The sequence below is a fragment of the Cydia fagiglandana genome, chromosome 16 (genome assembly GCF_963556715.1).
Source record: "Cydia fagiglandana chromosome 16, ilCydFagi1.1, whole genome shotgun sequence".
In the NCBI taxonomy this organism is placed as follows: domain Eukaryota; kingdom Metazoa; phylum Arthropoda; class Insecta; order Lepidoptera; family Tortricidae; genus Cydia; species Cydia fagiglandana.
The window spans coordinates 12,432,926-12,447,512 of NC_085947.1; the positions used below are offsets into that span (position 1 = coordinate 12,432,926).

The following is a 14,587-nucleotide window of genomic DNA, read 5'->3' on the forward strand; positions in this document are numbered from 1 at the left end:
ACTTTCGTAAGTACTTTATGCAAACACTTGGATTTTATGTAACAAATCTAATCTTAGTTTAGTTGCTTGATTAACCTGAATATACCGAGTGTGGCCTGTAACATGAGCAAAAAATTTAACTGTAGGCTGTACTCCTCATACTGACCAAAATTTGTTCAGCAACTTTTAAAAATAACTTGTAGGTAGTTTGATTTTTAATACACTTTAAAGTTTATTCTAAGACGCAATGTATTGCGAATTTTGTTATGTTTAAGGCGTGACAAGCAACGTCAATCACAATAATATGGCGTGACGATGGCGTCCATTGAAGATAATATTCATTTTGTATGAAAAATAGGGAGTCTAAATACTTCATAATTTTTAAATGTTGTTGAGTGTCACCGTTTGAGGAGTACAATCTAGTTTTAATTAATTGCTCTTGTTACAGGCCACACCCGGTAAAACTCTGTCATTAAGTGACACTTAACTTCATTTGATTCTCAAAAGCAGATAATGTATAAAAGCTTTAAATTAGAACAATTTACTATCAGACATCTCTGATTAATTTACATTATCTACGAAATTTTCGTTGAATATTTTCATTTTCATTAAATAAATCGAATGACATGTACTCATTAGTCTACCTGAACATTTCAACCAAAGACAGGTAAAAAAAGTACTATCTTTATTCTTTATTCTTCTTTATTGACAACGCCGCTGCCTTATAGTTTGAAGCTATTTACCACAGCTTCAGAGCTTCAGAAAATTAATCCTCGAATGCCTTATTTAATTGACTGCACTCAGCTACAACTAATGACTGTAACATGATACAATCGGAGCACAAGAAAGGCATATTAATTGATTTATAAGAACCGATTATACCCAATTAAAGGTTTCTGCCCAATTACGCAACTGTGTCACTTTGGAAGTATATTCAGACTTTATAGTTATGATAGTAAACTATCTGTACCTCTGCTGTTTGCCGTATGAGTTGTGGAGAAAATTACTACTTATACCAAGTGGGAGTCCGAAAACTTATGGCTCCTCTATGCGATGGGCCAACGCCGGCCACTCCAAGGGACGCATTTATGCGTTATAGGGAGCAAGTGATATTGCTATCTCATTCTACCGCATGGCTGCGTCCCTTGGTGTGGCCGGCGTTGGCCCATCGTGTAGAGGAGCCCTTAAATCGAGGATGGCATATCCCGCCGGCAATGGTGGGACGAACTGAACTCTCTTTTGAAGGAATGGCAAGACACGGGATAAAGATCAATGGAGAAATGTAGGGGAGACACGACAGGCTCCAAATAATAACAATAACAAATATTATAGGTAAGTACCGACTCAGTGCATCGTTCTCGCAGTAAGGGCCACTCCACATCTAGCGTCTTTCGAGCGTCGGCGTCTACAACTCTATGGCCGCCGCTCGACGTCATTTTCCATAGCGCTGACCAGACGCCGACGCTCGAAAGACGCTAGATGTGGGGTGGCCCTAACCCACGAGTAGGAGTATACATCTTAAAAGCGTGTCTTGATGTGATTGGTATAATATTTTTAAAATCTGAATCTGTATTTTGGTTTTAATAAGCAACATTATTTACCGCTGACTCCACATATCACGACACCCATTAATACCACAATTAAACGAACAGGTGTTGATTCTATTAAATTCGGGTCTGTGACACTTTGATTAATGCTTACCTTAATTCGATTTAACTTATTACTACTTGATTTCAGAATAATGAGGCACTTAATGAAAAACGTATATAGAGTCGTTGATGGATGTGTAAGTAAAGTTGCTAGTAATTATGAAAATGTTTAGATGTGTTTTTGTTTTCCTTTGAATTAGTACGTTTTATCTAAGTATCTGAACAATCACATGACACAAGGTACTAAAGATCTAAATATAATTCTTTTAATAAATTAAGTTGTGTCGCGGCTTATAACAATAGGAAAGTACGTGGTCCAAAAACGTCACAGTTAACTTAGTCTACCTTGATTTAAGTAATTGTAATTTTATGAAATAATGAATTGCAGTTTGACATAAATCATTTAAAATATCAAATTCAGGCAAATTACATACACTTGCAAGGCCTACATCTAACGAGAAACAGTGCAGCGGTAACCAGCTTGACAAATTAATAGAGATACCAATTATACTTTGAAATAAGGCATAAACGCCAAACTAGGCGGCACACGTCACAAATCATGTTCTAAAACTCGCGCCTCAAGACAGCTAATTTGTTAACTCGCTATAAGCCTAATTAATAGTCTATTAGCAGACGTTTTCAATTACCACTATGTGAGATTTATAGCGCCATGCTTTAAGTATTTGCTGATAAACGGGGGAGATCATTGTGATCAGATTAGGGTTATTAATGAGCCGGTGCCCATTCATCGCGGTCAGTGTTATCGATTAAGATAATATGATATTCAGTGTGAAAACATGTAATTGATTATCTGTAGGGCATTTCTGGTTTCATGTAGTTCATAAGTAATAATTAAATAGGTAAACGGAGTACCTATTACGTTTTTTAACACAGAATTTATCTAATAAAATTTTAAGGTTGTTTTCGCCTGTGTGTAGATTATTATAAATTTTAAAAGGATATTTCCGTAGGTGTCTACAATATACACAAAAATACATAAAAATGATGAAACGGAATACTTGGTCATTAACACCTTTTTTGCTAATGTGTGTCTACGTCATCATTGAATTTATTCACAGTCTATTCATATTTATGCATAAGCAAAACATACATGTCTTGTGACAACTTCATCACTTTACCGGCGAATGGAGTGGCGCCGTTTTTTATGTAAATACGAATTAATACCAATTTACATTCGAATAAAGTCATAAAAGGCAAATAAAACCGAGCCGAAGCTTTTAAATAGATCCTTGAGAGGCGTGTACGTATCATCGTTTTGTAAACGTATCGCTGGCAAACTACCGGCCTTTGGATTTAGGTCGTAAATATCGGTCAGTCGTATGCCTTTTGCTTTGGATATGATAGCAGCCAAGAAATAAAAATGCGTGTTCTTTCGAAGATTTTATCAGTGAACATACATTAAGATAAGGATGATGATTAAATTAGTGTGAATAAAATGTCGAACGGAAAATCTTGGCATTACAGTCAGATAACAGAACCAATCTCTAATTTTATCAGGTATTAAAGTTCTAAGTGACAATTAGGTCATTTTAATGTCGATGGCATCATTTTGAATATAAGAGTACCTAAATGCAGTTGTAAAATAAGAAAACAAACTGATTTGTTTGGTATTATAAATAAAGAAATATAAGAGGACATCTTACATAGATCGAGCAAGCGCCAAACTTAGCAAAGCTAGTTAATACGGAGATTAGATTACGGACGCTATTGCACTAAAATGCTTATGTCAAAGATATAAGAAAGTAGTTGCAGATAAAATAGCATTTGCAATTTGTTGTAGCATCTTATGGTAACATGCACTTATGCCACATGAGTATTGCGGTACTTAATAGCAGTCTAATGATGTACTTACATTTTATAGTGCTAGGGCTAGGCATCGTTATCTGATGTTTTAATGCATTTTATTGTATTGTAAAACATTTAAATCACAGAGTTCCGTTAGATTACTTTAAAGCATCATTATTACTAAGGCTTTCGTAAAGGATTAAAAGTTATTAATGAATAAAATTTTTGGATTCACTTAAAAATGGCGGAGCCATGGGGGTTCGCTATGTCTACAGTAGTAAGGTTACCTACATAGTTATTGCATTTTTAATGTACAAATCACCTATAATATTATGTTGATTAAAAAGTACAAAAACTGTCGTCTTGTAGGTACATCCATGTCGTTGACACTACAAATGTTAATGAAGACATTTGTACTGAAGTGTTTTAAATATTCGTGATATCATGTCCTTAATAAGCGGTTAAGATGGAAATAATGAAAGCGCAAAACACGTAAAGTGCATGTAAACGCTCTGGAATCGTCCGCGTCGCGAATAAAGTAGGTACCTTAATTCCTACGATGCTATCGCGTGATAAAAATGCAACTTTGTTAAACATCAAACATTTTGTTTTGAGTGAAAATAAACTTAAACATATATTATGATCGTTATGAGTGGAATCTTTTATATTCTTAAAATTGTGAACCAAATAATTATGTCCTCTTTGGTTTTGATGTACCTAGTTAACTAATACTTAATAAAAAAACACAATAGGCAGCTCTATAACACAACGATGTTTTAAAACTCCATACCATGAAATTGGGAATATATATTTTTTAACAAAACTGTGTCAAACCACAGAATAAATAATAGTAGTTATTAGGTACAGAAGACTCACTCTCTAACAAAACGCGTCTGTTACGATCAGGACAGATATGGCCGCTAGGTGGCGACAGCGCCACGCGCGGCTTATGGCTAGCCACCAAAATTGGTGTGGAACGGATATGCAATAGCTACCTGTAGCAAAGCGACGAAATCGCGGAGTAAACCACGCCCGGTCAAACTTACAAAGTGCAAGTCACAAGTATGTATTCCCAAAACAGGATATTGATAAAAGCCCATGATTTTAAGTTGATTTACCTACGATCTAGAAACAGCCGGATAAGAAGCGAAAGCGCTGACAAGCGTACGATCATACTCGTATAATATGGCTGTCAACAGATTAATTCCTGCATTCACAGAGAGCTACGAGCTATAAGAACTTATAAGCATAAAGTAAAGTCTCACCAGTTACTTCTCAGTTCAGTATTTGTAATATCAATTCAGTTTTATTTTTCTTGAAAAAAAAGGCAAAAAAAGCAGGGACAATCAGATCTGCCGCTGATCTTCGAATCAATCGGGGTGAAATGTGCAGAAAGCAGCATTTTTAAACATAGATTGAATAAAGGGTCATTAAAATACTATTTTATCTTTATCTGTTCCCCTCTTTGTTGGATGACCAGATGGCAGTGGAAACTAGCGCCTGCCTTAACTCGTGACATCAGGTGTCCGAGCAGACGCCAGGTTCCCTTACTAAGCTTTGCTAAATACCGTGGCACGTGGCTGATGATGAGTCTCTATCTGTTATGCAAAAACTACTACAATTTAAATTTTCGTAGCGTCCAGATACCTACCATACAAAACTATCATCAACGTCTAGAAAGTGTTTAATGTTATAAAATTCATAGCTCCGCTGTGACAGCTGACAGCGCACGTGCCTACCCGTATAATACGGCTGTCGACGAGCTAATCCCATTGACGGCGCCGCTACGAGCCGCGAATATTTTTATATATTAGCCTAAATGGCGTAACCGACACTTGCTACCAAGGCCTTTACGCCCTAATAGTCTGAAGGCAGGATGTTTTAATATTTCACTCCATTAAAAACAAAAGAGTTACTAAATAAGCTACAACAACTTTGAATGTTATACAAGGCGATTAAAATTAGAAATTCCCACGGTTTTGGATTTATACTGAATGCGCTCGCGTAGCAAAGTTTAGGAAGTGTGAAAAGCATAATGTATATCTAACAAGATCGAATGTGAAGTGTTTTATATGCTGTTATTTTGTATTGAATCAGCATACATAATATATGCTATAACGCTTGTCGATGGTAGTTTGTCTTACCACTCTACAATGCCATTTTTTTCAGGTACCTACCTAGCTATAATGTTACTTGTATGTATCTCTGTAATGCCGTACAAAAATATGTTTTAAACATTTCTAAAATGAATGAGAACTACAATATATTATCTCATCTTTCAGGTTGTGGGTCGCGAAGCGGTGTTAGCAGGCAACACACATGACATGCGATGCGGTCGCCGGCTGGTCTCAGGCCTGTTCTCCCGGCCTAGATTGCCACTCGGCTACTCCTACGTGACCACTGTCCCACGCGGGGCCTGCCGTCTCAACGTCACGGAGATCATATCTAGCGAGAATTATATTGGTCAGTATCTACTAGTTCAAAGAGGCGGTGCTAGCAGGCAACTCACATGCCAATGTGATGCGGTCGCCGCGCCGGCTGGTTTCAGGCCTGTTCTCCCGGCCTAGACTGCTCGGCTAGTCATACGGGACCACTGTCCCACGCGGGGCCTGCCGTCTCAACGTCACGGAGATCATATCTAGCGAGAATTATATTGGTCAGTATCTACTAGTTCAAAGAAGCAGTGGTAGCAGGCAACACACATGACATGCGATGCGGTCGCCCACTAGTCTCTGGCTTGCTCTCCCGGCCTAGACTGCCACTCAGCTACTCCTACGTGACCACTGTTCCACGCGGGGCCTGCCATCTCAACGTCACGGAGAATATACTAGCGAGAATTAATTATATTGCTCAGTATCTACTAGTTCAAAAAAGCGGTGCTAGCAGGCAAAACACATGACTACACGAAAATACGAAAGCAATGCTATACAGCTAGAAAGACACTGGATTTTCATTTATTTATTTGATAAAAGACACCAATACAAGCGTGACATAGTGGTCAAAAACAAGACAATGAAAATATTTTTGACCAAAGGGGTCAATCTATAATCTATGCCATGTAATTATGAATTTCATGTACAATCAGCCGTAGAGATAATTGACGTGCATAGGAGCCTGTATGCAGGGAGGTTCAACTATCTCTGTAGCTGTGGTACCGTAAAATCTTACGAATGCAATTTTTTGCCAAGAATTTATCCGAAAATACTTCCTCTAGAGCAATAAAGTTTCTGCGCAAGTAATGTCAACCATTAATCTCCAATTATACTCCTTACAACTCAAAGTGCAACATGAATTTACGAGATAATTTGTTACTTTAAAATTATATGAATGAAAGTCACATGAATGGTCCCTTGATGAGGGCAAATGGTGCGCAAACGCAAGGTAGGTCCTTACTGATCAATCAGTATTGTGGCTCTAAATCATTCGAGACTTACAATGGCCCTGATGACGATTGTACTGAATAGCTAGGCTAGTTACCTCGCTATTGAGTTCTGTTCCAAATCAATTTGCGATTTTGCTAATAATAGGTTACAGAGATGGTTGTCAACTAATGGACACTGTGGAGCATTGTCAATTGTGGTATCAAAACAATATATTATAGTTAAATGTAAAACACATTTTGTCCAGGAAGTATACAGGCAGGTGAATGTATGGGTTAAGCCAAGTTATTTCAACCTAAGTCTAAAACTAAGGAACCTAACTACCATCTACTAGGGAATACAGGAATCCGTCGCGGATAGTGAACCGTTTGACTTGAGTTGATTTGCATAGAATTGAGTCTTCAGCTCAATTCTACCGCACCTCACCTTCCCTCTTTGATACAAATAAATAAAATCCTATCATTACTGTTTGTTTTTAGCTCTCAAAATCACAAATGGATCATACATAATGAACGGAGAGTTTGCTGTGAGCGCTCCAGGAACATACGACGCAGAAGGCGCACGTTTCATTTACTCACGAGTAGCCGGGCTGGATTCAGTGTTTGCTCTTGGGCCTATACATTACCCTATTGATATTATGGTGAGTCCAAACTGTCCACTTTCAATATTAAGTAAAGGTACCTATTATGTAAATATTGAACTCCGAAAGATGGCATTTGTAACTCGTACTAGTTTTATAATTTGTAATTTAAAAACTTCTTGGTAAAAGTAATATGTACATAATATTTTTGTATAATGATATTAAATTTTATGTTAGTTACTTGTATGAAGACAAAACTGTCATGACAGCAGCAAGTAAAAAAAAAAAATGTTATTATTTCATTTTATTTTCAGATACTTTACACCCAGCCAAACCCAAGCATCAAGTACGAATATTTCACCGAATCACAGCCTGGCGAGTTAGACGCTGAATCGATTACAAGATCGGCCCCTGAATTACCTTCAACGATGTCCCCCAAACATACCCGAAGGCATCACAGCCTGGACGCTTTTCCCAGGCCTGTCAATGTACCGCGATATAAGAATGTAAATGTTATGCAAGATGCATATTCGGGGGAGGAGTTCGAAGAAAACATAGTTGGGGATAGAAGATTTATCTGGAAAATACTCTCGTACTCCCAGTGTTCAAGAACTTGTGGTGGAGGATTCCAGGTATGTCACGGATTTAAGGAATGTAATATTTCTGCACTATACATTACCTACACTTTAAAGCCGACAACATCATTTTGAAATGTACCTACCATATATTGCAGTATACCATAGACATTTTAAATTTGTGTTTTGGTTATGTGATTTTACTAATGTGAAGGTGGGAGAATGGAGATTGGAGCTGATAATGTCTAACTTATTATTAGCGCAAGAACCTAAATATTTGGGTAAATATCTGTAGGTAGGAAAATTCCGCTGCGTTGAAGCTAGCAGTACTGGTGACCGGGAGGTAGCCCCGGTGCACTGCACGGGTTCTTCGCCCGCTAGCAGACGACGACGGTGCGGCAACGTGTCGTGTCCGCCGCGGTGGCGCGCCGCCGCCTGGTCGTCGTGCCCCGCCTGCGGGCCCGCCACAAGGACGAGAATTGTCGGATGTGTCCAGGATCATTCAAGAGGCATCACGAAAGTAAGTTATTCTTGGTTAATTATTGAAGATTAGATTAATAGCCGATTTACGAGTACACATTGATCAGTGTTAAGAGCGAGTTCATATATTTGCTACTTGCGATTGCGTTCAGTTTAGTATTTAGTGAATATATGAACTAATTAAAGTGTAAATCGGGCCCAAGAGAGATACGAGCACTTGGACTGAGCTGGAGTCAGATCATAGGTATTGCTCAAGATAGCATGCAGCTTGTAAAGGCACTCTGAGGTGCTTCCCCCTAGTTCTAGGTTTGAGTAACAGTATCCAAAAATTATATGGCGATAACGATTCCGTGTGTGACCCTATTCTACGGTGGAACTAATTTGCCGCGAGTTGAGTTTCTCAATCCGTTTCTTTGTTTTAACCATATCTATATCAGTTTCATAAAATAATAAGCATTTTAAAAGTGCCATAAAAGTTCTGTCCATATTTCAGATAAGTGATCAAAAATGCCCATCACCAAAACCGTCTACAACAGAACCTTGCGATATCCCCGACTGTCCTGATGTGAGGCAAGTGGACAGACGGGTCAAACGACCTCGCGAGCATGTCGACGCGTTCCACGAAGGACCGGTGTATTCCGTCGCCGTTAACGGTTCTGAGGACGAAATCGGACCGGAATACAACTTCAATGCGGCGGCTAGTTGGCTGTTCACGGAATGGTCGGAGGTATGGATTAATTCCATTTGCGATATACGTAAATACCGTAATTTATACAGGGCCACCTAGGAAACTAATAGTCTAATAGCTCTTGTTCATATATCAGCAGTAAAAAAGTATTAAAATTAAGTGTAGATGAAGTAGGTACCTATAGATCTACTACTAAATATTTATCTCAGGCAGTTAGTAAAAAAGTTGCGCAGTGATTTATAACTAGAAGGTAGCGGAGTTTTGAGACAAATCAACTTCAAGTTGCCAAGCTTTCAACCAGTCCAGCTGACCATAATAACTTTACAATTTTTATACAAGATCGCAGTGGTGGCTCGTCAAACATATCCATAGGCAAGCCGGGGCTAATTTGGCTTACATATTTCCTTTACAACTCTGCTCAAACGTCCAAAAACAGGCAAGCCGGTGGGAATCGGCTTTTATGGACGCGCCGCCACTGCAAGATTAGTCCTACCTCTTTTAATTGTTCTGGTATACATTGGATTGGTTTGTTCAGTGTGTAGGCTGGTGTGTTGGCGGCGGTCTACAAACCCGCGGGATCCGATGCTCGGATCCATCGGGTTGCACCCCTATGAGATCTCCCGATGCATCCCAATCGTGCAGTCCGAAGATATCATGTGAACCCCAGGAAGGACATTGGTTTACTGGTAAAATATAACTGTTATCAGTAGAAAAACTACAATATTATTCTTTGAATGTTTCTCATTTTGTGTAAAACGACATTTATTGTACACATCTAATACAGTGTACAATAAATGTCTAATACATGGTTCTAATACAGTCAGCATGTATTAGACCCACCTTTGTTAGAGCATAAATAATCATCCTGTTCAAAAAGAACATTTTTTTCTCATTCTCAGAACGTGAATCCAAAATTATTATCAGTTCCTTAAATGATTGCTTCTACTTCATCACTCTTTATTCACTTAGGACCAATTGCACCGACCACAATCAAGCGACTGACCAACGTCTCTCAGCGGAGAACTAAGGAACTTCGGTCAGAGAACGTTTTGACAGACGGTGCAACCGATCCTAAAATAGACCCAACACTCGTGTCTCCCGAGCGTTAGCGTCTAGCCAACTCTAATATGTCTGCTGCTGGACGCAACGTATGCGTGACGCAACTGTGCAGCGACACCATTTTCTATAGCGCTGTTTAGACGTCGACGCTCGAAAGCCGCTAGTGTGGGGTCTCTTACTGTACAATACCTTCATTTTGTAGGAGAATGGTCTCCATGTTCCTCACCTTGTAATGGGAAGCAGATTCGTGGAGTCCTGTGTATAGGAGGCACCGGTAGACACCTCAAAGATTCTGGATGCAAGACGCCGAGGCCGGCGCACGAGAGAAACTGTGAAGAGAAGTGCACGCCTACTTGGTATTTTAGCGAGTGGAGTCAGGTAGATCAATAGTATAATATAATATCTTAGACAGCTTGCATAAACCTAGCTGCGTCCCTTCATGTAAGCTAAAGTTCTTAGAATAAGAAGAAGATTAATTTCATTTATTCATGGCAAACTATTACAAAAAGTATTTTGAAACGCATAAAGTATATAGATTACCACGAAATGGTCCCGTCTCAGCATAATGCTTATACTTATCTGCTTTGCCTAAAGGTTAACTGGTACAGAATTAAGTTCGCCTTTTGTACAGTGTATTTCCTTATGTGCCATAAAGATTAAATAAAATAAGTAAATGTTAACGCGAAAATCAGCGCCGGTCTTCTGGCGAGACCATTTGTGGGCCACGAACGCAACCGTACAACACGGCCTTATCAATAAATCTGAACGCAACGAACGCTTTTTAACTCACATTTAGCCCCCATTCACACGGTAGCTTTTTCAACGCGCGTTAAAAAAGCGCTTGAATCTGTCCGCACTCTAAATTCGATTTAATGACCAAGGCTTAAAGTCGAAAATCCAACAACGCTTAATAAAAAGCGCCACCGCTGTCGTGTGAATACATACATTGTGTCATTCAAACGCTTTTTTAACGCGCGTTGAAAAAGCTGTCGTGCGAATGGGGGCTTACTAGTTTACTTTCCGCAGTGTGTTTCCAACTGTTCGTCCAACACTGGCGTCCAGCGGCGTACCGTGTGGTGCGCGCGCGGGGCGGGCGCGGCGCGCGACGACGCGTGCGTCGCCGCGGGCGCGGGCGAGCGCCCGCCGGCGCAACGACCGTGCACTCCTCTGTGCAGTGTCACAGTACCGCCCGTGTTTATTGGTAACTATTACGGCTCCTCTACACGATGAGACAATGCCGGCCACTCCAAGGGACGCAGCCATGCGGTAGATAGCAATATCATTTGCTCTCTCTAACGCATAAATGCGTCCCTTGGAGTGGCCGGCGTTGGCCAATCGTGTAGAGGAGCCATTACTCGTATCGCCAACTGTTAGTCCAACACAAGCTCCAGTACCGCGCAATCTGGTGCGCGCCCGCCGGCGCAACGATCGTGCACTCCGCTGTGCAGTGTAACAGTACCACCCGTGTTTATTGGTAACTATTATTCGTATCGCCAACTGTTAGTCCAACACGACCGACGATGACGACCGGTCTGGCCTAGTGGGTAGTGACCCTGCCTATGTAATGAAGCCGATGGTCCCGGGTTCGAATCCTGGTAAGGGCATTTATTTGTATGATGATACAGATATTTGTTCCTGAGTCATGGTTGTTTTCTATATACATATATACTTAAATATTTAAGTATTTATATATTATATATATCGTTGTCTGAGTACCCACAACACAAGCCTTCTTGAGCTTACCGTGGGCCTTAGTCAATTTGTGTAAAAAATGTCCTATAATATTTATTTATTTATTATTTATAAAAAAAAACAAAACACAAGCTCCAGTATCCACAAACAGTACAGTATCCATAAACACAGCTCCAATGTGGTGCGCGCCCGCCGCGCAATGATCGTGTACTCCGCAGTGTAGGTAGTGTATCATCATGAGGATGATGATGAGTGTAACAACACCGCCAAATTTTATTGGTACTTATCACTCGCATCGCCAACTGTTCGACCGAACCGTCCTAGCCAAGGTGACAATCGCTATCGCTACGACAGCGAAACGCTTTGTGTCTCTCTATCACTCTTCCATATTACTGCGACAGTGACAGTTGCGTTTCGATCGCTACGGAGCGTTAAGCGATTGGCAAGTTGGCTACGCGGCCAGGGGCCTGTTGCATAATAAAATACAAGCTAATATTATGAAATAGACCCCAAGGGGCCGCTTTTTAAATTTTGAGCGCTCGCTTTCGTCATTCGAAAATCTGTGGAAAAAGAAATGCTATTTTTGAAATAGGAGCAATAGAAATTGGGAATCTAGTGGACTAGTAGTATTACCACACGTTTTCAATTTTATTAGTAGAATTTAAATGCCTCGTAGTGGAAATTGAGCGCTCGAAATACAAAAATCGCCCTTCGAAAGTTGCTTCGCTGTAATGCTGGATATTTAGCGATACGGATCAGCAGTTGGCGAAGTACCAAAATATTCACTTTCACTTTAGAATTCTATGTAAATTCTCTGGTGACTAGACCCGTCTAAATTAAGTCTGCAGTGGAGTAATGTGAATTTAACACCGCCGTAAAAGACAAACATATCGTATGAATATGTTGATAACTTTTATGTGAAAGTAACCCTTTTTTGTTTATAGAATCTCAAAAGGTAGCCAGAAGCGATACAACAACTAGCACTACAACAACTACCACTACAACAGAAGGCACTACGACGCAGCAATATGAAGCAAAAGGTATTTATTAACCAAAACCATCCAAACCGAAAAGGTAAACGTCCCAGTGTTCGTTGTGCTAATGCTATAATGGATGACACCCTGCTGTCATTTCTATTCATTGAACTATTATTGCTACGTATAGAACCGGCACAGACAACCAGTGGTTTACGCCATGAGTTGTTGTCGGTCGACAACAAACTATGGACTTGCTGTGCCCTACAGGGTGTCATGTTGTACACAATTCTATGTAATAGGTTAAGATACAATGTGATATGCAATAAAGATTATGAGTATGAGTATGAGTATGAGAAGCGGAGCGCGATTCTCGCGACCTAAACGCGTAAGCGCCATGAATTTTACATGAATGTATTTCATGGCGTTTACGACGTTTCGGTCGCGTGGTATAGGTTGCGATTGTGACTATCGGTCCGTTTCTAAAAAAAAACATCACTTATGACACTGACATATCTAATCCATATCCTATCTAGACGTAATATTTGACGTATCTTGAAGTTCGCATCGGGCAGAATTTATTAGGAATGGGGTTGGCAACTGTCAAACGTTTGCATAAATGGCTTGCCCCTTTTTCTCTGAGATTTAAAGGACCATTAAAGGAATAAAATTTTTACACAATTCTAGGGATTGACAAGGCAAGCTAGGCTGGCGCCATTTGCTAAATAATTCGATCGGCCAACCCCATTACGTAAGTTTAAAGATGACATGTATTGACGTGATAACGTCTTATAAATCGATGAACACCGGTAGCATGCACGAAAAAGTGTCACGTTGTGGACGGATCTCCTTGGTAACGTTGTGGACGGATCTCCATGGTAACGTTACGTAATGTAATGGTAGTGTTTTCTTATGAAGTTATCACGCAAAATTATCGTCCGTAAACAACTTTACAGACAACCATATTTTTTATGTATTTATTGGGACAGTTACGAACACAGACGTCTACTTTATCGTCGACATGCATTATCACTATTACAATATAAAAATACTATCTTTGACTGTCTCGGTTTTTCCAGATTGCGAGGATAAGCTGAGCAACTGCGCCTTAGCGGTCCAGGCGCGTCTCTGTCACTACAAGTACTATATACACAACTGCTGCTATTCTTGCAAAGGACGGTAGAACGGCATTTCGCCTGTTGTCATGGTATAATAATATACTCCGACTGGTACTCTCTTCCCGTCTTTTCTAGGTCACGTGACTGACACAAGCCTACGTCATCATGCGACAGCGCTATATGACAATATGCGATAGCGCTATATACAGGGTGGAAAGGCACGACGATCCTTCCCGGAAGTATTAGGTCGTTTAAGTGATACAGAGCAGATTGGTAATGGTAAGAATCGTTAATTGAGGAAAAAATAAAAATACCTAATTTTCTACTTTTTAACTGTGGTGATAACCCTATAGCATGTGCATATGACGGCTAGATTAAGGATCTCCGTCGGGAAAGCTCGGAACTTTACGCTTTTTTTCGATCGTTGACAGAATCGCAATGATGTATGAATGACGCATAAATGACAAATAAATCAAATGAATGCAAAAATATTACAAACAATTTTATTACTTTCTTAGATAGTTACTTTTTGCCAATATTCAACACTATCTTCTCTTCACATACGGTGTTCAAATGTACCTCCGTGTCTTATAATGTACGCCGCAGC

At 39.9% G+C, this 14,587-nt stretch overlaps 1 protein-coding gene across 2 annotated transcripts in view; it reads left to right on the forward strand.

Moving 5' to 3' along the window:
• Nucleotides 1–14,570, forward strand: part of LOC134671999 (thrombospondin type-1 domain-containing protein 4-like) — a 101,465-nt gene extending 86,895 nt beyond the window's left edge. For both annotated transcript variants that reach the window (XM_063529897.1, XM_063529896.1), the window contains 10 exons: nucleotides 5,717–5,897; nucleotides 7,294–7,454; nucleotides 7,709–8,026; nucleotides 8,265–8,489; nucleotides 8,943–9,176; nucleotides 9,673–9,823; nucleotides 10,399–10,574; nucleotides 11,223–11,397; nucleotides 12,833–12,928; nucleotides 13,942–14,570. In XM_063529897.1, the coding sequence (XP_063385967.1) occupies nucleotides 5,717–5,897; nucleotides 7,294–7,454; nucleotides 7,709–8,026; nucleotides 8,265–8,489; nucleotides 8,943–9,176; nucleotides 9,673–9,823; nucleotides 10,399–10,574; nucleotides 11,223–11,397; nucleotides 12,833–12,928; nucleotides 13,942–14,045 (1,821 nt within the window). In that variant the 3' untranslated portion in view covers nucleotides 14,046–14,570. The remainder of the gene's footprint in view (nucleotides 1–5,716; nucleotides 5,898–7,293; nucleotides 7,455–7,708; nucleotides 8,027–8,264; nucleotides 8,490–8,942; nucleotides 9,177–9,672; nucleotides 9,824–10,398; nucleotides 10,575–11,222; nucleotides 11,398–12,832; nucleotides 12,929–13,941) is intronic.
• The last annotated feature ends 17 nt before the right edge of the window (nucleotides 14,571–14,587 follow it).